This window comes from Mobula birostris, chromosome 1, assembly GCF_030028105.1.
Source record: "Mobula birostris isolate sMobBir1 chromosome 1, sMobBir1.hap1, whole genome shotgun sequence".
NCBI lineage: Eukaryota > Metazoa > Chordata > Chondrichthyes > Myliobatiformes > Myliobatidae > Mobula > Mobula birostris.
In genome coordinates, this window is record NC_092370.1 from 153,079,012 (window position 1) to 153,104,376 (window position 25,365).

The 25,365-nt window shown below is 42.0% G+C and overlaps 1 protein-coding gene across 1 annotated transcript in view; it reads left to right on the top strand.

Annotated features, from left to right (window-relative positions):
* LOC140200692 (uncharacterized) overlaps window positions 1–25,365 on the top strand; it is a 409,587-nt gene that overhangs the window by 72,868 nt on the left and 311,354 nt on the right. Inside the window, exon 3 of the mRNA XM_072264267.1 lies at window positions 22,596–22,703. Coding sequence (XP_072120368.1) covers window positions 22,596–22,703 — 108 coding nt within the window. The remainder of the gene's footprint in view (window positions 1–22,595; window positions 22,704–25,365) is intronic.

Here is a 25,365-nt window from a genome sequence, read left to right on the forward strand (position 1 = left end):
CTTCACATACTTGTAGAATGCCTTGGTGTTTTCCTTAATCCTGCTCGCCAAGTCCCCTTCTGGCTCTCCTAATTTCATACTTAAGCTCCTTCCTGCTAGCCTCATAATCTTCTAGATCTCTATCGTTACCTAGTTTTTGTTTCTGAACCTTTTGTAAGCTTTTCTTTTCCCCTTGACTAGATTTTCAACAGCCTTTGTACACCATGGTTCCTGTACCCTACCATCCTTTCCCTGTCTCATTGGAATGTACCTTGGCAGAATGCCACACAAATATCTCCTGAACATTTGCCACATTTCTGCTGTACATCTCCCTGTGAACATCTGTTCCCAATTTATGCCTCCAAGTTCCTGCCTGATAGCCTCATATTTCCCCTTACTCCAAATAAACACTTTCCTAACTTGTCTGTTCCTGTCCCTCTCCAGGCTATGGTAAAGGATGATGGGAGTAGGCAGTTTAAATGGTTTTGGAAAGGACCAGATGGGCCAAGGGCCTGTTTCTGTGCTGTACTTCTCTATGACTCTATACTAATTAATGCTTCCAGTGCACAAAGCATACCTTTTCCCACCGTCCCACATCACATTAAAATTCTGTACCCTGGAATGTTGACTGGCAATCCTCCTCTTCACTCCTAGAGACATGATGGAATTGTAATATTGTGTTCTGCTCTGTATTGGAGAAGTCAAAGGCACCGAGGTACTGCTTTGCAGAAATTTTCGCTCAGTTTACAAGTGTGAACCTGAGCTTCCAGCTGTATGTAATTTTAATTTTCTGTCTTGCTCCATTCTGACTTCTCTGCCTTTGTCCTCTTCCAGTGTTTCAATGAAATCTGATGTGAACTCAGGAATAGCATCTCATCTTCCGTAAGGGTACTTTGCATCCCTGAGGACTCATAGGTCTCATACTTTTTTCAAGAGAAAAAAGCATGCTATTATGTTCATTTAAATTACGTCAATCTTGAACTTATCCATCAATCATATCCTCACATTTATTTCTTTTTGCAATATTCTCTTTTGCATCAACTCATTCAATCCTCCTGAAACTCACGTATACCAGGGGAAATTTATGGTAGTCAATTAACCTATCAACCAGCATGTCTTTGGATAGCCATGTGGAAAATACAGGGATACCTATGCCGTAACAGAGAATATGTAAATTAGGCACACATACATGGCTGAGGAAGGGGGAAAAACAGAAATAAATCAAAAGATAGGGTGCAACAGACATGATAGAAAGGACAGGCAGGATATGAGGCATAAGCACAGCCAGTAGGATGAGTTACAGGGCAATAGAGGCGTGGTGCAGTTAAAACAGAAAACAACAAGTACTGTACTGAAAGTGTTATATTTGAATGCATGCAGCATAAGAAATAAAAGGGACAATCTTGAAGCTACAGATTGGCAAGTATGACGTTGTGGACATCTCTGAAACTTGGCTAAAGGATGGCTGCCATTGGGAGCTGAACATCCAAGGATATATGATGTATCGGAAAGATAGGTTAGTAGGCAGAGGGTGTGGTGTGGCTGTGTGTTTAAGAAATAATATTAAATCATTAGAAAGGGATGACATAGGATCAGAAGGTGTAGAGTCTCTACAGGTTGAGTTAATGGTAATGGTAAAAGGACCTTAATGGCAGTGTATACAGGCCTCCAAACAGTAGCCAGGATGTGAATTTCAAATTACAGCAGGAGATAGAAAAGGCATGTCAGAGGGCAAAGTCATGATAATCATCGGGGATTTTAACATGAAAGTGGATTGGGAAAACCAGGTCAATACTAGACCTCGAGAGAGAAGTTGTAGAATGTTTAAGGGATGGCTTTTTAGAACAGCTTCTTGTTGAGCCCACTAGGCGATTGGGTGTGCTGAATTGGGTGTTGTGCAATGATCTGAAGGTGATAAGAGAGCTTAAGGTTAAGGAACCCTTAGGGAACAGTGAAAACAATATGATCAAGTTCACTTTGAAATTTGAGAAGGAGAAACTAAAATCCAATGTGTTGGTATTTCAGTGAAGTAAAGGAAATTTCAATGGCATAGGGGAACTGGCTAAAGTTGACTGGAAAGGGACACTAATGGGAAGGACAGCAGAGCAGCAATGGCTGGAGTATCTGCAAAGAATGAAGGATGTGCAAGACAGATATATTCCAAATAAGAAGAATTTTCAAATGGGAGAAGGAGCTACCATGGCTGAGTAGTGAAGTCAGAGCCAAAGTAAAAGCAAAAGAGAGGGCATACAAGAAAGCCAAAGCTAGTGGGAAGATAGAGGTTTGGGAAGCTTTTACAAATTTGCAGAAGGAAACTAAGAAGGTCATTAGGAAGGAAAAGATGAATTATGAAAGGAAGCTGGTGACTAATATCAAATAAGATATTAAAAGCTTTTTTTAGTATACAAAAGGTAAAAGAGTCAAAGGTAGATATAAGACAATAGAAAATGATGCTGGAGAGATTGTAATGAGAGATGCAGAGATGGCAGAGGAACTGAATGCATATTTTGCATCAGTCTTCACAGTGGATATCTGCAGTGTACTGGACATTCAAGAGTGTCAGGGAAGTGAAGTACGTGCAGTGAAAATTACAACAGAGAAGGTGCTCAGGAAGGTTAATGGTCTGAGGGTGGATAAATTTCCTGAGTCTGATGGAATGCACCCTCGGGTCCTGAAGGAAGTAGCTGGAGAGATTGCTGAGGTATTAACAATGATCTTTCAAGAATTGATAGATTCTAGCATTGTACCGGATGACTGGAAAATTGCAAATGTTATTCCAATATTTAAGAAGGGTGGAATGCAGCAGAAAGGAAACTATAGACCTGTTAGCCTGACATCAGTGGTTGGGAAGCTGTTGGAATTGATTGTTAGGGATGAGATTACAGAGTACCTGGAGGCACATGACAAGATAGGCCAAAGCCAGCATGGTTTCCTGAAAGGAAAATCCTACCTGACTAACCTACTGCAATTTTTTGAGGAAATTACAAGCAGGGTAGACAAAGGAAATATAGTAGCTGTGGTGTACTTAGATTTTCAGAAGGCCTTTGACAAGGTACCACTCATGGGGCTGCTTAACCCATGGAATTACAGAGAAGTTACTAGTGTAGGTGGAGCATTGGCTGATCAGCAGAAAACAGAGTGGGAATAAAGGGATCCTATTCTGGCTGGCTGCCAGTTACCAGTGGAATTCCGCAGGGCTCGGTGTTGGGACCGCTGCTTTTTACAATGTATGTCAATGATTTGGACTATGGGATTAATGGATTTGTGGCTAAATTTGCCAATGATAGAAAGATTGGTTGAGGAGCAGGTAGTGTTGAGGAAACAGGCTGAAGAGAGACTTAGATAGTTTAAGGGAATGGGCAAAGAAGTGGCAAATGAAATACAATGTTGGAAGGTGCATGGTCATGCATTTTAGTGGAAGAAATAAATGGGCAGACTATTATTTAGATGGGAGAGAGAATCTAAAATGCAGAGATGCAAAGAGACTTGGGAGTCCTGCAGGTTGAGTCAGTGGTGAAGAAGGCGAATGCAATGTTGGCATTCATTTCTAGAGGTATAGAATATAAGAGCAGGGGTGAGATGCTGAGGCATTCATAAAACCATACTTGGAGTATTGTGTGCAGTTTTGGGCTCCTCATATTGGAAAGGATATACTGACGTTAGAGAGGGTTCAGAGAAGATTCACGAGAATGATTTGTGGAATGAAAGGGTTACTGTTGAAAGAACATCTGGCAGCTTTTCGGCTGTATTCCCTGGAGTTTAGGAGAATGAGGGGGGAATCTCGTAGAACCATTCTGACTGTTAAAAGGCCTGAATAGATTAGATATAGCAAAGTTATTTCCCCCCATGATAGGGGAGTCTAGGACAAGAGGGCATGACTTCAGGATTGAAGGAAGTCCATTTAGAACAGAGATGTGGAGAAATTACTTTAGTCAGAGGGTGGTAAATTTGTGAAATTTGTTGCCATGAGTGCCTGTAGAGGCTAAGTCATTGGGTGTATTTAAGATAGAGATAGATAGGTTCTTGATCAGCCAAGGCATCAAAGGGTATGGGAAGAAGGCAGAGGAGTGGGGATGACTGGAAGAATTGGATCAGCCCATGATTGAATGGTGGAGCAGACTCGATGGGCCGAATACCCTACTTCTGCTCCTATATCTGTGGTCTTATGGTCTAACACCAAAGACTGCTGGAGGGACCAGGATCTGCAGTACAGAAAAACTGATTGTTCACCTGACCAATTCAACATCCCTCTGTCTAATAAAGGGGGAGAGAGGTATCGCACAGCAAGAGGGGAGACCAACAATAACAAAATAACTCGCTGATTTACAGAATTGCTGGTGTTGTACAAAGGAAGATAATTATGGTTGTGGGGAGTCAGTTGTTACAGCCATAGGACATCACTGCAAGAGGTCCTAAACTCATCTTTATCTGCTTCTTCAATCACAATATTAGAACTGCGGTGTTTGTGCCGAGGAATGTACAGTATTCAATTCCGCTCACTACTTTTCAGCCAATGAAGAATCCCATGGCTGTATGCAGTCAGTCTAGACAATTGGGCTGATAAGTAGCAAATAATGTCCACATAATGGAAGTGAGGCACAGTGATTATCTCCAACAGAGAATCTAATTCTCTACATTTGACATTTTCAGTAGCATTGCAATTGCTGAACTCCCCATAATTAATATCCAGTGTGTTACCAGAAACTCAGTTGTAGTGGCCATATAAATATGGTGGCAACAAGGACTGGTTTTTGGTGATGTAAATCAGCGGTCCCCAACCACTGGGCCGTGGACCGGTACTGGGCCGCAAAGCATGTGCTACCGGGCCGCGAGGAAGCGATATGAGTCAGCTACACCTTTCCTCATTCCCTGTCACGCACTGTTGAACTCGAACATAGGGTTGCCAACTGTTCCGTATTTGCTGGGACATCCCGTATATTGGGCTAATTTGGTTTGTCCCATACGGGACTACCCTTGTCCGGTATTTCCCCTGCTAAGGTAGAGCGTTCCTATGAAACCTTCCGTGCCAAAATGGCATAAAACGAACAAGTAATTACCATTAATTTATATAGGAAAAATTTTTGAGCATTCCCAGACCCAAAAAATAACCTACCAAATCATACCAAATAACACATAAAACCTAAAATAATTCTAACATATAGTAAAAGCATTAAAAATATGATAAATACACAGCCTATATAAAGTAGAAATAATGTATTTACAGTGTAGTCGGGAAGATTAAGCCAAAATCAATTAAAGGGAAAAAAATTGGCACATACACGCATGTGCAGGTCACATATGCGAACACAGGTGCCCGCGCAAGGCTTCATGGTCATAGTAGTCTTTCTCGGGGTGAACACAAGTGTCCCGTCAACACACACAAAAACTGCTGGTGAACGCAGCAGGCCAGGCAGCATCGATAGGAAGAGGTACAGTCGACGTTTCGGGCCGGGACACTTTGTCAGGATTTGACTGCTACTTTTGTCCCTTATTTAGGAGTGAGAAAGTTGGCAACCCTAACTGTAAAAGACATGTTGAGGTGAGTTTAACCCTACTTGAACAATCTCCCCCACCCCCCAGGTCGGCCAGTCCGCAAGAATATTGTCAATATTAAACCGGTCTGCAGTGCAAGAAAGGTTGGGGACCCCTGATGTAAATGACTCACCACCTGATGTCCCAAGGACTTTGCATCATCTGCAAAGCATAGGTCAAGAGTATGACTCTCCACCTACCTGGATGAGTGCTGCTGAACAGCAGGACAAAGCAGCTACAATAGTGGTGTTTAAGCACTGTTAGACACGTGCATATGTAGAGAATGGAGTGACGTGGATCTAATTTAATTCAGCATTGTGTCTGGCACAGATATTATGAGCTGAAAGGTCTGTTTTGTGCCATTCTGTTCCATGACCTAAGAGAACCGTAGTGATTCCAGAAGACATTTTCCCATCTTCTAATGGCAGTTAGGGATGGAAAATAAATGCTCACTTTGTTATTCATTTTTAGAAGTTGGATGTCACTAGCAAAGAAATACTTACAATATCTCTATAACAATACCTTATATTCCGTCTCTCCTCTACTGTAAAGATGAAGCCACACTCAGGTTGGAGGAACAACACCTTATATTCCGTCCTCTTCTACTGTAAAGATGAAGCCACACTCAGGTTGGAGGAACAACACCTTATATTCCGTCCAAAAACGCCATCCCCTTCTCGCAATTCCTCCGTCTCCACCGCATCTGCTCTCAGGATGAGGCTTTTCATTCTAGGCCGAGGGAGATGTCTTCCTTTTTTAAAGAAAGGGGCTTCCCTTCCTCCACTATCAACTCTGCTCTTAAACGCATCTCCCCCATTTCACGTACATCTGCTCTCACTCCATCCTCCCACCACCCCACTAGGATAGGGTTCCCCTGGTCCTCACCTACCACCCCACCAGCCTCCGGGTCCAACATATTATTCTCCGTAACTTCGGCCACCTCCAACGGGATCCCACCACTAAGCACATCTTTCCCTCCCCCCCCCTCTGCTTTCCGCAGGGATCATTCCCTACGCGACTCCCTTGTCCATTCGTCCCCCCCCATCCCTCCCCACCGATCTCCCTCCTGGCACTTATCCGTGTAAGCGGAACAAGTGCTACACATGCCCTTACACTTCCTCCCTTACCACCATTCAGGGCCCCAAACAGTCCTTCCAGGTGAGGCAACACTTCACCAGTGAGTCGGCTGGGGTGATTATACTGCGTCCGGTGCTCCCGATGTGGCCTTTTATATATTGGCGAGACCCAACGCAGACTGGGAGACCGCTTTGCTGAACACCTATGCTCTGTCCGCCAGAGAAAGCAGAATCTCCCAGTGGCCACACATTTTAATTCCACATCCTATTCCCATTCTGACATGTTTATCCACAGCTTCCTCTACTGTAAAGATGAAGCCACACGCAGGTTGGAGGAACAACACCTTATATTCTGTCTGGGTAGCCTCCAACCTGATGGCATGAACATCGACTTCTCTAACTTCTGCTAATGCCCCACCTCCCCCTCGTACCCCATCTGTTATTTATTTTTATACACACATTCTTTCTCTCACTCTCCTTTTTCTCCCTCTATCCCTCTGAATATACCTCTTGCCCATCCTCTGGGTCCCCCGCCCCTTGTCTTTCTTCCCGGACCTCCTGTCCCATGATCCTCTCGTATCCCTTTTGCCAATCACCTGTCCAGCTCTTGGCTCCATCCCTCCCCCTCCTGTCTTCTCCTATCGTTTTGGATCTCCCCCTCTCCTTCCAACTTTCAAATCCCTTACTCACTCTTCCTTCAGTTAGTCCTGACGAAGGGTCTCGGCCTGAAACGTCGACTGCACCTCTTCCTAGAGATGCTGCCTGGCCCGCTGCGTTCACCAGCAACTTTTATGTGTGTTGCTTACAATATCTTTTCCTTGTTTCTGACACACTTCTATTGGAAATAGATCTTTCATACTTACTTTATCTAGGCTCCTTATCATTATATATATTTCATCTAATTCTTCCCTCAGCTTCCTTTATTCCAAACTAATCTCTCTTCCTAAATAGTTTTCGAATTCCAACAACAACTTTGGGTTTCAACACTCTCTCCAGTTCAATCATTCTGTCATGTGGCGAGTTGTATGCAGTACTCAAGCTGATTGTGGGTATTCATAGTTTGACACAAGCACAAGAAAACGGGAGCAGAGTAGTCCACCAGGCCCCACTATTCATTGTGGTCATGGCTGAATGAGCTGTCCTCAGCCTCTTCTGTCAGTTCCCTATAGCTTTTAATTCAGTCTTTCAAATATTTAATGATGTACTGTATATTTAAATGAGCTGGCCTCCAGCACCCTTAGAGCTAGAAATTCACTGCCCTCTGACAGAAGAAATTTCTCTGTATCTCATTTTAAAATGATCTGCCACTTGTAATTATGTCCCCTGTTCAAGACCTTTCCTTTTTGGAAATTATCTGTACTTCTATCCTCAAGCTCAGTAGGATCTTTTGTATCTCAATAAAGTCACCTCTCTTCTAATCTCCATGGAATACAGACCAACCCTGTTGCTCTTGTTCGGACAACACTTTCTTTCTAGCAAATAGCCCAGACTATACAGACTATCCAACATGTGCTTTGCAGTGTATAGTTCATTATGTAGTACTCCAATATTCCTTATGCCTACTTGGAGGTGATGGAGTATTGCTCTCTCTCTGTAGAGGTGTAGTGATAAAAAGGTGAGAGAACATTGGTACATTATATGCATTGGACAATACATCCAGCTATCCAGCACCCATGAGCATGTATGTTGCATTTATTGCATTGATTGACAGGGTTATACAGTGCAGAAATGGGCCCTTCTGTTCGCCATGTTTACGTTGACCATTGGATATTCATCTACATTACCAACATTTGATTTGTACCTCCCATACCTTGGCAGATCTACATACTACTTAAATGTTGTGAATATCTCTGCATCCATCACCCACTCTGGCAAAGTAATATAGAGTTTAGCCTCCCTCTGAGTTGGGGAAAAAATTCTTCCTTCGATCCCCTCCAAATCTATTGCGGCTTTATCCTAAACCTGAGTGTATATTCCGGCCGCCCATTCAGCATCAGGAGCAGGCCACAGCGATGAGATTTCTCACCGGTTGGTGATGCTTGTTTAAATGTACAAGAAGGATAAGCGGGGAAGCCAGTGTTAGGAGTGGACCAGCGAGGGTGAGGGGAGGAGAGTGAGAGACACATACAGAGAGAACACACGCATAGGAATGAACCCAAGCTGCTGGAGTTGTACAGCATCAGCACTACTGTGGAGCCATCAAGTGGAACCATTTCAGATGACTAGCTTTCTCCACTTGTATCAAAATCACCCAGTTCTGATGTAAGGTTATCTATTTAACTTGGTTTTCTTACAGTGCTGCTGAACTGCTGGATATTTTTAGCACTCTTTTGCATCAGGTTTCAGTACAGTAACTATTTAAAAATATTCTCTATTTGTACTCATCTATTAATGAATAATTGATCTGTGTGAACAGAATGTAAGATATGTTTTTCTCTGTCCTTTCATACATTTGAAACTATAAAGCAGTATGAATTTACCAGTTAGATAGCTATGGACAACTATGATCTTCATAGAACATAGAATAGTACAGCACATTACAGGCCCTTTGGCCCACAATGTTGTGCCGACCCTCAAACCCTGCCTCCCATATAACTCCCCACCTTAAATTCCTCCATATACCTGTCTAGTAGTCTCTTAAACTTCATGAGTGTATCTGCCTCCACCACTGACTTAGGCAGTGCATTCCACGCACCAACCACTCTCTGAGTAAAAAACCTTCCTCTAATATCCCCCTTGAACTTTCCACCCCTTACCTTAAAGCCATGTCCTCTTGTATTGAGCAGTGGTGCCCTGTGGAAGAGGCGCTGGCTATCCACTCTATCTATTCCTCTTATTACCTTGTACACCTCTATCATGTCTCCTCTCATCCTCCTTCTCTCCAAAGAGTAAAGCCCTAGCTCCCTTAATCTCTGATCATAATGCATACTCTCTAAACCAGGCAGCATCCTGGTAAATCTCCTCTGTACCCTTTCCAATGCTTCAGGCGACCAGAACTGGACACAGTACTCCAAATGTGGCCTAACCAGAGTTTTATAGAGCTGCATCATTACATCACGGCTCCTAAACTCTATCCCTCAACTTATGAAAGCTAACACCCCATAAGCTTTCTTAACTACCCTATCCACCTGTGAGGCAACTTTCAGGGATTTGTGGACATGTACTCCCCAGATCCCTCTGCTCCTCCACACTACCAAGTATCCTGCCATTTACTTTGTACGCTGCCTTGGAGTTTGTCCTTCCAAAGTTTACCACCTCACACTTCTCTGGGTTGAACTCCATCTGCCACTTCTCAGACCACTTCTGCATCCTGTCAATGTCTCTTTGCAATCTTCAACAATCCTCTACACTATCTACAACACCACCAACCTTTGCGTTGTCTGCAAACTTGCCAACCCATCCCTCTACCCCCACATCCAGTTCGTTAATAAAAATCACGAAAAGTAGAGGTCCCAGAACTGATCCTTGTGGGACACCACTAGTCATAATCCCCCAATCTTAATGTACTCCCTCCACCATGACCGTCTGCCTTCTGCAGGCAAGCCAATTCTGAATCCACCTTGCCAAACTTCCCTGGATCCCATACCTTCTGACTTTCTGAATAAACCTACCGTGTGGAACCTTGTCATATGTCTATGTCTTCATCTCATTGGTTGGTTTATTATTGCCACATGTATGAAGATATAATAAAGATATAATAGAAAAAGTTAGTTTTGCAAACCATACAGACATCACAGTGTGTTGAGGTAGTATAAGGAAAAGCAAATACACAATGTGGAATAAAGTGTTACAGTTACAGTTAGTACAGAACCCAGTTCCAAAGTCAAGAGCCCCTATTGTCATACTAGGGGACTGTTCAGTAGTCTTATAACAGCAAGATAAAAGCTATCCTTGAGCTTGTTGGTATGTGCTTTCAGACTTTGGGTGGCACTGTAGCGTAGTGGTTAGCATAACACTATTACAGTACCAGTGACCTATGTTCATTTATCACCACTGTCTGTAAGGAGTTCGTATTTTCTCACAATGACTGCTTGAGCTACCTCTGGCTTTAGTGATAGTTAAGTGTTATTCCTGTGCCACTCAGTTAGCCATTGCCACATGGGAGAAGTTCACACACTGTAGAAGCAGGGTTATCGATAAAGTTCAGCTGAGTATCCTGCATGCTGACATCCTGGTGTGCTCTGCACTATCGCTCAATATCGAACACAGCGTGGTGTCAGGAGTGGTTGATCATTGTTGAATTGGTTCTACAGGCCAAGTGAGATTTCCAACAAGAAAGAATTTACGATAAGACTGTTCTTTTTCGCATGTATCTATGAAAAATATCCAGAGTTTTATTAACCTAAATTGCCTTTGCTAACTGTATGCACCATGAAGCATAAGCTGAGAATGGGCCAGGATTGCTGGAAAACGCCTTCAAGTTCCATCCCAAAAGTGGATACATTGTAATAATCTGTGGGCCACTAGCCTGAGGAAGTGCACAGAGACACAGACTGAGCAGGGAAGGCAGTCAAACTCTCAGGAAGAGAAAAGACTTTTGTAGTCTCCATTCCACATCAAAGAGCTCTGTCCAGTGAAAGAAGTCAAATGCCAGCAATGCAATAGAGTTGGCCATTATAAAAACTGGTGTCACTCAAAATCAGTTCTTCAGGAGGTCAAAGAAGACCATGATTCAGACAAAGAACTTCCATTGGGGCTGCAGATTCACATAGACAAGGCTGGTGTATTATGGTTCTGTTGCAAAATGAGGCAGTGATATTCAAAATAGACACTGGAGCAGATGTTACAGCTGTCTCCAAATGTCTAATCACAAAACTGGTGAAGAAAATAGGCTTTATGCTAAACCCAACAATGAAAGTGCTCAATGAGCCACGGAAACAATCTCAGTGTGAAAGGACTGTTCACTACTTCCATCCGTAAAAATGAGAAACAGTTAAAAGAGGATGTCTACGTTCATCAGAATCTCTTCTCACCACTACTGGGATGACATGCCATCGAGAAGCTGAACCTCAATGCAAGGTTGGTTTTGCTAAACAATGTTCAGTGGCAGGAGAAGTAACTGAAGTTGTTCACAGGCCTGGGGTACCTTATCCATCTGAAGCCAGGAGTGACACCCTACTCTCTGACCACAACGAAACCTATACCAGTACCATTGGTGAACAAAATCAAAGCTGAGGTTGAGAGAATGGAGGCACTTGACATCATAAGTAGAGTGAATAGACCTATTGACTGGTGTGGGGGCATTGTTTCTGTTCCCAAGTCAGATGGCAGAGTGAGGATCTGAGGTGATCTAACAAAGTTGAATAATGCAGTGAGGCAGGAGCAGTTTATTCTGCTCTCTGTTGAGCACAGATTGGGTATTCTGGGTGGAGGAAAGTTCTTCACCAAACTGGATACAAACTCAGGGTTCTGGCTCTGAGTCACGGAAGTCCACAAACTTTATCATGCTATATGGATGTTATGCCTTCAAGATACCCCCTTTTGGCATCCTATCTGCCCTTGAACACTCGCAAAAGAGGATGAACCAAATTTTGGAGAGACTGGAAGGAGTAGTCTGCCACATAGACGATATAGCCATCTTCAGAGGCTCAGGTGAAGACTTGACAAAAGAGTGGAAATTGCCTTGGAGAAACTGATTCCAGCCTGTTATCATTTCAGAGGACCTGTTCTGGGCTTAGCAAGCAAGTGCAATTAAGTAGAAAGCATGGCAGCAATTTTACTTACTTAGGAGTTTGTGAAGATTCAGCATGTCATCTAAGACCTTGACAAAATTTTTATAGATGTGTGGTGGAGAGTATATTGACTGGTTGCATCATGGCCTGGTATGGAAACACCAAAAGCCTACAAAAAGTAGTGGTTTATGGCCCAGTCCATCACAGGTAAAGCCCTCCCCACCTTTGAGCACATCTATACTGAACACTATCATAGGAAAGCAGCGACCATTATCAAGGACTCCCACCACAACGTTCAGGGACAGTTATTACTCCTCAACCATTAGGTTTTTGAACCAGAGGGATATCTTCATTCAACTTCACTCAGCCCATCACTGAACTTTATCCACAGTCTATGGACTCAGTTCAAGGATCCTTCATCTCAATATTTTATGTTTATTTATTATTTCTTTTCTTCTTTTTGCTCTTGCACAGTTGTTTTTTTTTGCATATTGTTTGTCTTGTTGGGGGAGGGGGCAATATTCATTGATTCTTCTGTGTTTCTTTATATTTATTGTGAATGCCCACAAAAAAATAAATCTCAGGGTTGTGTATGGTGACATATATGTACTTCAATACTGAAATCACCCTGAACTAAAAAATGTGAATTTGCAAAGTTAAAGGCGAAGTTCTTAGGACACCAACTGTCCTCAGAGGGAGTGCAACCAAGTTCGGAACATGGAATGACCTATGAATACATCAGAGATTCACGGTTTCCTTGGCATGGTAAACCAGTTGGGAAAGTTAATTTCAGATTTGGCAGAGAAAACAAAGCCACTATGTGACCCCCTCTCCGATAAACATCTCACCGGGGATGCACCACATTAGAAGTCATTGTCATCACTTAACGCAGGGCTTATCTCTCCACAAACATTGGCGTACTTTGATCCGAACAAAGCAACCAAGGTCTCAGCAGATGTTCCTTCCTTTGGCTTGGGGGAGTACTTTTGCTATACTGCAGTAGTGTATGCATCAAGAGCCCAAATCAAAAAGGAAACACTGGCTCTCGTGTGGGCTTGTGAATGCTTCAGCTGCTACTTGATCAGCAGTGAATTCCTACTTGAAATAGACCACAAGCCTCTTGTCAGCCTCCTCAGCTCGAAACACTTGGATGACTTACTTCCATGTCTCAAAGATTCAGATTAAGGCTTCTGCTGCTTGTGTCAGACAACTGTTATGATAATTGAACATGTCCTAGCAAATTTTTCACAACACCAGACACTCTGTTGAGATGCCACACAAAAGTGAGTGTACAAGCACTGGCTCCGCCCTCATGGAAGATACCACCATCTGCTTAGCTCAGGAATATGAAGCTTTCCTGCATCGCAGAGTAAAGTGGTTGAAATTCGAGCAGATTTGAAAAAGGACCAAACCTGCAACAAGATCATGCAATTCTGTGAGCGTGGATAGCCAGCTGTTCCAAAAGGAGCTCACGAACTCAGACCTTACTTGCTTGAAAGAGACACATTCACCATTCTTGATGGTTTGCTGCTAAAGTACTCCAGACTTATCATTCCTGCTACAGCTGTACAGACCTTTAGTGAGAGCACACATGATGAACTGTTTGGCTTGCTTGTCGAGGGCTCAATATATTTGATTTGGAAACAGTATAGAGAAAGTTCAATAATTTGATCCCTGGCATGAATGAGTTAATTCCATGAGGAATTGGTAGATTAGTTGTGTGTAGCCTAAAGGATTTTTGCAGAGTAAATGCTGTAAGGATGTTTTCCCTGGTGAGGGTATCTAGCAGTATGGGGCTTGATCTCAAGATAAAAGGTCAGTGATTTAAATGAGGAGGCATATATTCCCTCGAAAGGTTGTGAATCATTCAACCTCTCCTTTTCCTTATGTTTGGCCTCAGCCATTATTGAACGAGACTATTTATGTTCTTGGTGTCAGAAGTGACTAGGTTAAGCATCTGATCCGATCGTTAAGATTGAATGTCTTGTACCTCAGTTACATCAGCTGTACCTAACACTGTATCAAGTTATTTATTCCTAAATCTTTGATCAGTTGTTAGTTCAGTACTTGAACACTTCAGTGGATCATATGCAAGACCATAAGATATAGGAGCAGAAGTAGGCCATTCAGCCCATCGAGTCTGCTCCGCCATTCAATCATGGGCTGATCCAATTCTTCCAGTCATCCCCGCTCCCCTGCCTTCACCCCATACCCTTTGATGCCCTGACTAATCAAGAACCTATCTATCTCTGCCTTAAATGCACCCAAAGACTTGGCCTCCACAGCTGCTTGTGGCAACAAATTCCACAGATTTTATAATAATAACAAAATACACTCACCAAATGGCACCATCTGGTCTAAACTGTTCAAAAGAGCAGAATTCCAGAGGGAAGTTAAGTGACAGCCCTTAGCCTGGGGTAGAGTGTGACTGAGAAGCCCTAATAAAACTACTTGTAATCAAAAGAATTGCAGATACTGGGAATCTGTAATAAATATAGAACCTGTTGGAAAAACTCGGCAGATGAGGCGTCATCTGCGGAAAGAGGCACAGTCAACTTTTCAAGTCTGAGATCCTTATTCAGAACCAAGAAATGCTCAGGAAAATTCTTCTGGCTGCAGTTGTACCTATGCAAAGGAGGATGGATGTGGGGTAAGCTGGTGGAGAGTGATGAAGAGAATTACATAGATGATGATTGTGAGTTCAAGTATCTTAGTTTCAGGACTACTGTAGGATTTCTTCAGACATCGTCTGAGGCCAAAGCTATCTCAGCAGAGTGACAGTGTGGAAAAGGTATTACTGTTGGTCTGCTAGGAGATAAATTAATAGGTTCAGTTAACGTCACACACTCAATATTTATTTTGTGGCAATGTCCAGATGAATGTAACAATAGATGACCAACAGCAAGGAAATTATCAAGACTGGTTCAAATTTAAAACTTGCTCTAAATCAAAGATGCTTAATTTCAGTTTCTAAATCAGTCTAACTTGTGTTTTGGAGCCTTTCATCTTGTTTACACCAGAAGGCTTGTGTTTCATGGAGTCAAGCTAGTCTTATGCTGCTCAGCCATCTGTCAACAGTTGGAGAATACACTGATGTAGTGCTATAGCTGAAACTTCTTTAGAAATGATATCCAGAGCCTTGAGAGCTGTAAGCTCAGCTTGTTAACAGTACAGACTGTTACAATTTTGTAACGTACCAGCAGCAAGAGATGACAAATTGAGTCGGGTTTTAATATTAAAACCACTATATTTATTTACATCTACTCAAAAACATAGAAAATTAAATAAACTACTTTCTTAAACTGAAGTTAACAGTGTTATGCGTCTATAGCTTACTTACAGTCAAACTTAGAACCCGTTCTTAACAAATCTTACTCAAGTACAGTCTTAAAATGGCAGTTCAGAGAGTCCCAGTAATTCACGAAATAGATGAGAGGAGAGACTTGTGCATTCACAGTGCACTGACGAGGCGATCACGACGAATTCCAAAGATTCCACGGCTAGCTAATAAAGAAACGGTTACTGAAGATTCCAGCCGAGGGATACTGTTCCGAAGTACACGAAGAGCGATTTCACAAAGTGACTGTCACGAAATCCACACCCATGAATCATACAAAGGGCAGGCACGTCTCCACAATGCACATTGTGCTGCTGACTAACCCAATCCTTTGGGTTTGGATAAGCATTAGACTTTACCCTTCTCAATCATGAGCTGTTCCCGGATAGCTTGAAGTCTGCAATCTTCACTCTCTCTCTCTTTCCTTCGACTCCCTCTCAGCACTGTCCATATTTCTTTTATACCGTTGGCATACGTCATAAGGTAACGCATACAGAAACGAAACTGTGGACTCAAAGTAAAATGAAACTGGGGACACATGACGTCCACAGTAAACAAAACTACGGACTCCCAGGAAAACGAAACTGTGGACATGTAACACCCTCCCCCAAGAAGAGAAAGTTTTGATCTGTAAGAGCAAAATTTTAACTACAATCTACAATATGTGGAACAATACATATACGGTTATCATCCAGCACACTACAAACTAATACGACATATTGCAGAAGCATATACAAATAGTAAATTACACTCCATTATTAAAATTAAATTGCAAGTTTAACATTTGGAAAGACAATCAGCAATTACATTATCTTTGCCTTTAATGTGAGTTATCATGAGATCATACTCTTGCAAAATCAAACTCCAATTCAACAAACTTCTATTTTTATTTTTCAACTTACTCAAGAACACCAATGGATTATGATTTGTATAAATCACAAGTGGTTTCTGAACTATGCAAACATACACATCAAAATGCTGCACAGCCAAGATAAGTGATCATAATTCCTTCTCTATGGTGGAATAATTTCTTTGATGCTCATTGAATTTCTTTGAAAAGTAACCCACAGAACGGTCAACATCATCATAATAATCCCTTTGTAGTAACACTGCTCCTGCAGCTTCATCACTGCCATCCACAGCCTTGGAGAATGGCTTGGCAAAATCAGGTGACCTGAGCACAGGTTGGTGACATAAGATAGCTTTCAATTTATCAAATGCCTCCTGACAAGGTTCTGTCCAAACAAACTTTTCATCCTTCTTCAGGAGGTTAGTCAATAGGAGAACAATATCAGCAAAGTTCTTAAGGAACTTGCGATAATATCTGGCCAATCCCAGAAATCTTCTAAGAGCCCTTTTCCCAGTTGGAATGGGAACCTCAGAAATTGCCTGAACTTTTGCCTGAACAGGAGCCAACTTGCCTTGACCTACAACATAACCAAGATAGATCACAGTGGAATGGCCAATTCACTCTTAGCTAGGTTAATTGTAAGGTTGGCTTTTGAGAGCCTTTCAAACAGCTTTTCCACTGCAGTGATATGGGCTTCCCAGGTGTCATTCCCCATGACTAAATCATCAATATAGACATCTGTGTGTTCTAACCCTTGAATTACAGAATTAGTCCTTCTCTGGAATGTTCCTAGAACATTTTTAATTCCAAATGGCAGAACATTGTATTCAAACAACCCAGAAGGCATCACAAAGACAGAAATTTCTCTACCTTTATCCACTGGAACACACCAATATCCTTTTAACAGATCAATCTTTGTAAGAAACTTAACTTTTCCAACCTTGTCTACACAATCATCCACTCTAGGGATTGGATAAGCATCTGTTTTTGTTACAACATTCACCTTTCAGTAATCAGTGCAGAATCTGATATTACCATCTGGTTTAGGTAACATGACACAAGGCGAACTCCAATCCAAAGTAGAAGGTCTAATAATATCATTTTCTAACATATACTCAATTTCTTGTTCAGCAAGTTTAGATTTTTCAATATTCATACAATATGGATGTTGTTTTATCGGTTTGTTATTACCCACATCTACATCACGTAAGGCCACTGTGGTTCTTTTTGGGATATCAGGAAATAAATCCTCAAATTTCATAATTACCTGCTCCATCTGCTGCCACTGCTGTGGCTGTAAATGAGCCAGTTTCTCATCAATATTTTCCAAAATAGTCGAATTTGTCAATCTGGCTGAAATAATGTTCAGTTTAAAATAGGCCTCAGATGGATCAGCTAATAAATTTCCAGAGAGCTCACACCCATCTTTGTTTACAGCAACCGCCACAGCTGCAGTTTGTTTTTCATGATACAGCTTAAGCATATTTATGTGACAAAAACTGCGTTGACCTTCGTCTATCTGGTGTTTTGACTACATAGTCCACATCATTAACTTTAGCCATAATTTCATAGGGACCATGAAACTTAGCTTGTAGAGGGTTTGTTTGTACAGGAAACAAAACAAGCACTTTATCTCCTGGCTTGAATGACCTCATTCTAGCTTGTTTATCATATCAAGTTTTCATTCTTTCCTGGGCTGATTTAAAATTTTCCTCTGCTATGTTGCAAGCCCTTTGCAATTTGTCCTTGAACTTCAAAACATAATCTAGCAAATTAACATGCGGGTCATTGTTAACCCACTGTTCCTTTAACAATGCCAAAGGTCCTTGGAGCTGGTGACCAAACAAAGTTCAAAAGGACTGAAGCCTATTGACTCTTATACTGACTCCCTTATTGCAAATAAAAGCAAATGAATTCCCTCATCCCAGTCCTTCTCATTTTCAGTACAGAATGTGCTAATCATGATTTTGAGGGTAGAATGGAATCTCTCTCAGGCCCCTTGGGATCCTGGATGAAAGGCAGATGACATTATCTGTTTGGCTCCCAGTTTGTAAACTATCTGCTGGAATAATCCTGACATAAAATTACTCCCTTGATCAGACTGAATTTCTTTTGGCAAACCAAATAAAGTAAAAAAAAAAACTTTACGAGAACCTTCGACATAGTTTTGGATTTTATTTTTCTGAGAGGTATTGCCTCTGGAAATCTAGATGCTGTACACATGATAGTTAGCAAATACTGATGACCAGCTTTAGTCTTTGGCAATGGGCCAACACAATCAACAATAACTTTAGAAAAAGGTTCACCAAATGCCAGAATAGGCTGTAGTGGGGCCATTGGGGTGACCTGATTAGGTTTACCCACAACCTGACAAGTGTGACAAGTCATGCAAAATGTTGCAACATCTTTCCCTCAAACTAGGCCAGAAGAATTGTTCTAAAACTTTGTTCACAGTTTTATTCACACTTAGATGGCCTCACAAGGGTTTACTATGGGCCAAAGTTAAAATCTCATTCCTATAGGCTTTAGGAACTACAACCTGGTGAACAATTGCCCATTCCTCACTTGCAGGAACATCAAGTGGTCTCCAGTTCCTCATTAACACTCCATCTTTGAAATAAAACCCTACTGGCACTTTATCAATCTCCTCACCTGAGAGAGCTTTTTCACTTAAAGCTTCAATCTCAGGGTCTCTGCTATGAACTCCTTCCTAGACAGAGATAAATCTTTATTATCAGATTTAATACCTGGATCCTGGTGAAACAATGAAGGCAGAAAAGTCCCTGACAAGTTATCAAAATCTGATTCCCTATCTGAGCTATCATGAGTAGCTGAGTCGTGCTGCACAGGACCATCTGCATTGGCAAGTTTCTTGGCTCTAGCTCAAGTTACTGCACACGAGAGATAAATGTTAGGGTCTATCTTTGAATCATTATTGATTGGCTTAGTTGTCAGCTGCACTACAGGAACAACTTTACCACCTGCTAGGTCATTTCCTAACAACAAAAAAATACCTTCCACCGGTAAACTGGGTCGTAGTCCTATTTTAACAAGTCCTGAAACTAACTCTGACTTCAAAATTGTCTTGTGTAGAGGTACAGGAACAGCGTTGCACCCAATACCTCAAATAAGATTTACCTCACCAATGGCAGTCTCATCACCAAACTTTAGAACACTGTTTAACAAAAATGACTGAGAAGCCGCAGTATCTCGAAGAACTTTCACTGGCACAGGGGTTGACTCTTCATTCACTGACACAAATTGAAGGAATTCTTTCCTAACCTGACCAGACGTTTTAGCCTTTGACAGAGCTTCATCAGAATGTTCAGAACCCTGTGGGGTCACAGGGAACAAAAGGAAACGGTTAGCCATAACATGACCAGGTTTCCTACAATAGTGACAAGTAGGACCAGAGGGCTTCTCCTTTAATTGTTTCCCTTTATCCTTACCCTTGTCACTAGACCCAGATTTGATTTCTGGTTTACCCTGACTATTCATGCTACTCTTTTGGAAGGTCTTACTCGGGGTAAACTTAAACTTGTGGGTTAAGGCAAATACATCTGCTAACTTAGCAGACTCCTGCAGAGTGGCAGCATTATTTTCATCTAAATATGCCTTTCTGTCATTAGGGATGCACCTCTTAAATTCTTCAATTGAAACCAACTCTTTCAAGTTGTCAAAATCACCATCCATATTTTTAGATGTGCACCAACGGTCGAAACACACACACTTCTCATAAGCAAATTCCACGTAAGTCTGGTTCACAGATTTCCTCAAATTCCTAAACCTTTGCCTATAGGCTTCTGGAACCAGTTCATAGGCTTTAAGCACAGCCTATTCCACAATCTCATACTTAGCTGCATCTTCAATTGATAAGGCAGAATAAGCCTGTTGAGCCTTACCCTTAAATACACTCTGTAACAAGAGAGGCCAGCCTCCTTCCGGCCACTTTAGGCTCTGAGCCACTTTCTCAAAATGCTGAAAGTATTTATCAACCTCAGTTTCATCAAATGGAGGGACCAATTTAACTTCACGACTGGTAACAAATTTATCACCAGAGTCAAACGCTAGACCCCTTTGCTGCAGCTTCTCTATCTTCTCTAACTCAAACCTCCTTTGTCTTTCTGCTTCCTCTCTCTGTTTTCCTGCTTCCCTCTGTTTTTCTGCTTCTTCAGCTGCAAACCGCCTCTGTTTTTCTGCTTCCTTAGCCTCAAGCTATTTTTGTCATAACTCAATTTCGAGCTGTTTTCCTCTTAACTCAGCCTCGAGCTGTTTTCCTTTTAACTCAGCCTCAAGCTGTTGCTGTCTTCGCCTATTCTCAGCCTCCATTTTTCATTTTTCCAACTTGTGCTGGGGCTCAAGATCACTGGGTTTACTTTCGGGGAACCTTTCTAACACCCCCTCTTCAAACTTCCGCAAACAAATATAGAACTCAGCTATTAACCTCTGAATCTGTACCTTTTTCCTATCTCGATTTACCACAGTAAGTCCCAGCTCCTTAGCAATGGCCAACAAGTCGTCCTTTCTTGCATCTCCCAATGCCTTAGGGTCTGGAAATGCCAGGAAAGCCCCAATATCCATTGCTGCTGGTTTCCCCACACAAGTCATCAAAAGCGTAGTAGCCAATGAGATTGATTATCAATCAATAAGCTCCAATTTTGTTCATATCCCAGATGAGCCCCCAATTTATGTTACGATTTTGTAACGTACCAGCAGCAAGAGATGACAAATTGAGTCAGGTTTTAATATTAAAACCACTATATTTATTTACATCTACTCAAAAACATAGAAAATTAAATAAACTACTTTCTTAAACTGAAGTTAAGTGTTATGCGTCTATAGCTTACTTACAGTCAAACTTAGAACCCGTTCTTAACAAACTTTACTCAAGCACAGTCCTAAAATGGCAATTCAGAGAGTCCCAGTAATTCATGAAATGGGTGAGAGGAGAGACTTGTGGATTCACAGTGCAGCAACGAGGCGATCACGACGAATTCCAAAGATTCCACGGCTAGTGAACGAAGAAACGATTACTGAAGATTCCAGCCGAGGGATACTGTTCTGAAGTACAAGAAGAGCGATTTCACAAAGTGACTGTCACGAAATCCACACCCATGGATTATACAAAGGACAGACACGTCTCCACAATGCACATTGTGCTGCTGATTAACCCAATCCTTTGGGTTTGGATAAGCATTAGACTTTACCCTTCTCAATCGTGAGCTGTTCCCGGATAGCTCAAAGTTTGCAATCTTCACTCTCCCTCTCTTTCCTTCAACTCCCTCTCAGCACTGTCCACTTTTCTTTTATACCGTTGGCATACGTCATAAGGTAACGCATACAGAAACATAACTGTGGACTCAAAGTAAAATGAAACTGGGGACACATGACGCCCACAGTAAACGAAACTATAGACTCCCAGGAAAACAAAACTGTGGACATGTAACAAGACAAATTCAGTTAAAGTTTATTCTGATGAAAGCTATGTTGTCAGCTGTCAGAGACTGTGTACTGTTGGGTTTTACAAAGGTGCTGCAGACTCAGGAGATGGTAGATGCCGGAATGTGGAGCAATAAACAGTCTACTGGAGGAACTCAGAGTTGAGCAGCATAAGGTGATCTGATGAGTTCTTCCACCAGACTGTTTATTGCTCTACAAAGGTGCAGATGGAAGTGAACACCCTCTCTATTTTGCAAATAGTGAATCATGCACTGTGCTATATTGAAGTTCCTTATGTTCCTTGAAATTTATGAGCCTTTGAGGCTGACTTCTCCAATGCATCAGGTACATAATAATATAAGCCCATAGTTTGTCCCTGTAGCACAGTCTCAGAACCTTCAGCTAGTTTGTCTGCAACAGCATTGCTCTGCATCTTTACTGTGAAAAGTTGGCAACATTTTTACCCACTGTTTGATTCCTGCATGCTTTGGCACCATGTCTCACCACATGCAGATCCTGCCTCTCTTCAGACTCCAGAATACTATATATTCAGTTTCTTTCTGAACAAGTGCCATTTGAGTATTAAATCAAGTGACAACTATACAGAAATTCATCCCAGGTAGATTTTATATGCGCGCTGTTGGTTAGAATTCAGTATCATTGATGTCACTGGAACAGAGTTTATGCTTATCGTTTATTGCTCCTTACAGGCAACTACAAAACAAAGAAACCCGATAGAACCCATTAAAGCAAAAGAAGACTATCAGACACCCAACGTGCAGAAAAAAAAGAAAGAAAAAACCATGCAAACAATAAAAGTAAGCAAATAGCATTCAGAACTGAAGTTCACAAAAGTGAGATCACACTGTGATAGTTGCAGGCCACAGCCACAGTTCGGTGCAGAGATGAATAAACCTTGCGGAGCAACGAGTTGAAGTTCAGTGTGGAGACAAGTAAGCCTTGCATGTTAGAGATTTGAACCAGCCCGTGCCTCGCCTCACCTCTGTCTCTAACACCCTGTCCTTTTCAATCTGGACCAGCACTTAAATCGTCCAGACCTTGCTCTCAGACTCTGACCCTACTTCTTTATTGCACTCTCGGGCTGGTGCTGTGCCACTTCAATGCAGCCAGAGTTATAGTCATAGAAAAATACAGCACAGAAAACAGGCCCATCTCGTCCGTACTGAAGCTATTTAAACTAACTACTCCGATCAACCTGCACCTGGAGCATAGCCCCCCATATCCCTACCTTACATATATCTGTCCAAACTTCTCTTAAAAGTTGAAATTGAGCTTACATGCACCACTTGTGCTTGGCAGCTCATTCTACACTCTCACGAACCTCTCATTGAAGAAGTTTCTCCTCATGTTCCTCTTAAGCTTTTCACCTTTCATCCTTAACCCATGACCTCGAGTTGTAGTCCACCCAACCTCAGTGGAAAAAGCCTGCTTGCTTGCATTTACTCTATCTATACCCCTCATGATTTTATACACCTCAATCAAATCTCTCCTCTGTCTTCTATGTTCCAAGAAATAAGGTCCTAACCTATTCAGTCTTTCCTTCTAACTCAGGTTCTCCAGCCCTGGCACCATCCTTGTACATTTTCTATGTATGTTTTCAAACTTGTTTACATCTCTCCTGTAGGTAGGTGACCAAAGCTGCACACAATACACCAAATAACACTTCCCCAATGTCTTGCATCTCTTCATCGTAACATCCCATCTCCACAACCAACATGCCAAGAGCTTTCTTTACAACCCTATCTACCTGTGCCACCATTTTCAATGAACTATGGGCCTATATTCCCAGATCCTTTTCTTCTACCACAGTTTTCTACAATTCACTGTGTAAGACCTATCCTGGTTGGCCCTACCAAAGTGCAACACCTCACACTTGTCTGCATTAAATTCCATCTGCTATTTTTCAGTTCATTTTTCCAACTGATGCAGATCCCTCTGCAAACCATAATAGCCTTCCTCATTGTCCACTTACACACCCAATCTTGGTGTCATCCACAAATTTTCTGATCCAGTTAATAACATTATCATTGCTATAGATGCAGTACTCCACTAGTTACAGGCCTCCAGTCAAAAGAGATAGCCATCTACTACCACTTTTTGGCTTCTCCCATAAAGCCAGTATCTAATCCAATTTACTGCTTGAATGCTGAGTGACTGAACCACCTTGACCAACCTCCCACGGGAGACTTTGTCAAGTGCCGTACTAAAGTCCATGTAGACAATATCCACAGCTTTGCCTTCAACTTTTCTGGTAACTTCCTTGAAAAACCCTAAGTTTGGCTAGATATGACCTACTATGCACCATGCTGACTGTTCCTAATCAGTCCTTGTCTATCCAAATACTCATGTATTTGGTCCCTTAGAATACCTCCTAATAACCTTCACACTGCTGATGTCAGGCTCACTAGTCTATAATTTCCTGGTTTATTTTTAGAGCCTTTCTTAAATAGCAGAACAAGTTCTGGTACCTGTGTCACTAAGAATGTTTTAAATATCTCTGCTATGGCCCCTGCAGAACACCTTGTCAGGCCCTGGGAATGTATACACCCTAATTTGCCTTAAGATAGCAAACATCTCTTTTGTAATCTGTGTAGGGTCCATGACCTCGCTCTTACTTTCCCTCGCTTCTATAGACTTTGTGTCCCTCTATCTCCTGAGTAAATACAGATGGAAAAAGAAATCTATTTAAGTGCTCACCCATCTTTTTAGGCTTCATGCATAGATTACCATTCTGGGCTTCCAGAGGACCAGTTTTGTCTCTTGCAATCCTTTTGCTCTTAACATCGCTGTAGAATTCCTTAGGATTCTCCTTCAGCTTGTCTGCTAGGGAAACCTATTGCCTTTTGTTTTAGCCCTCCTGATTTCATAAGTGTTCTCTTGCATTTCTTATACTCCATAAGTACCTCACGTTCTTAACTATGATTATATGCAATGCATCTTTTTTTTCTTAACCAAGGCCTCAGTATCCCTTGAAAACTAAGGTTCCCTAAATCGGTTATTTTTACCTTTCATTCTGACAGGCACACTGTGACTTTCCTCTGCCAGTTCACTTCCCCCACTCCACCCCACCCCACCCCACCCCACCAGTATCCAAAGTGACATACCTGTTGTTAAGGGGGATGGCCATTTAACCCCTTTCCTCTTCCTGACCATCACTCAGTCTCCTGTGTCCTGTACCTTGGGTGTAACTACCTCTCTGTATGTCCTATTTATCACCCCTTCAGCCTCCCAAATGATCAGGAGTTCATTCATTTCCTGTTTCAACCCCTTAACTTAGAAGCTGCAACTGGATGCATTTCTTGCAGGCGAAGTTGTCAGGGACATTGGAGGTTTCCCTGCCTTCTCACAGCTTGCAAGAGGAGCATTCAGCTATTATGCTTGACATCCCTACCATTCTAGCTGAGTCCCTGAGTAAAGAAGGAAAATAATATCCTGGTGGGTGGAATTTACCTATAGCTT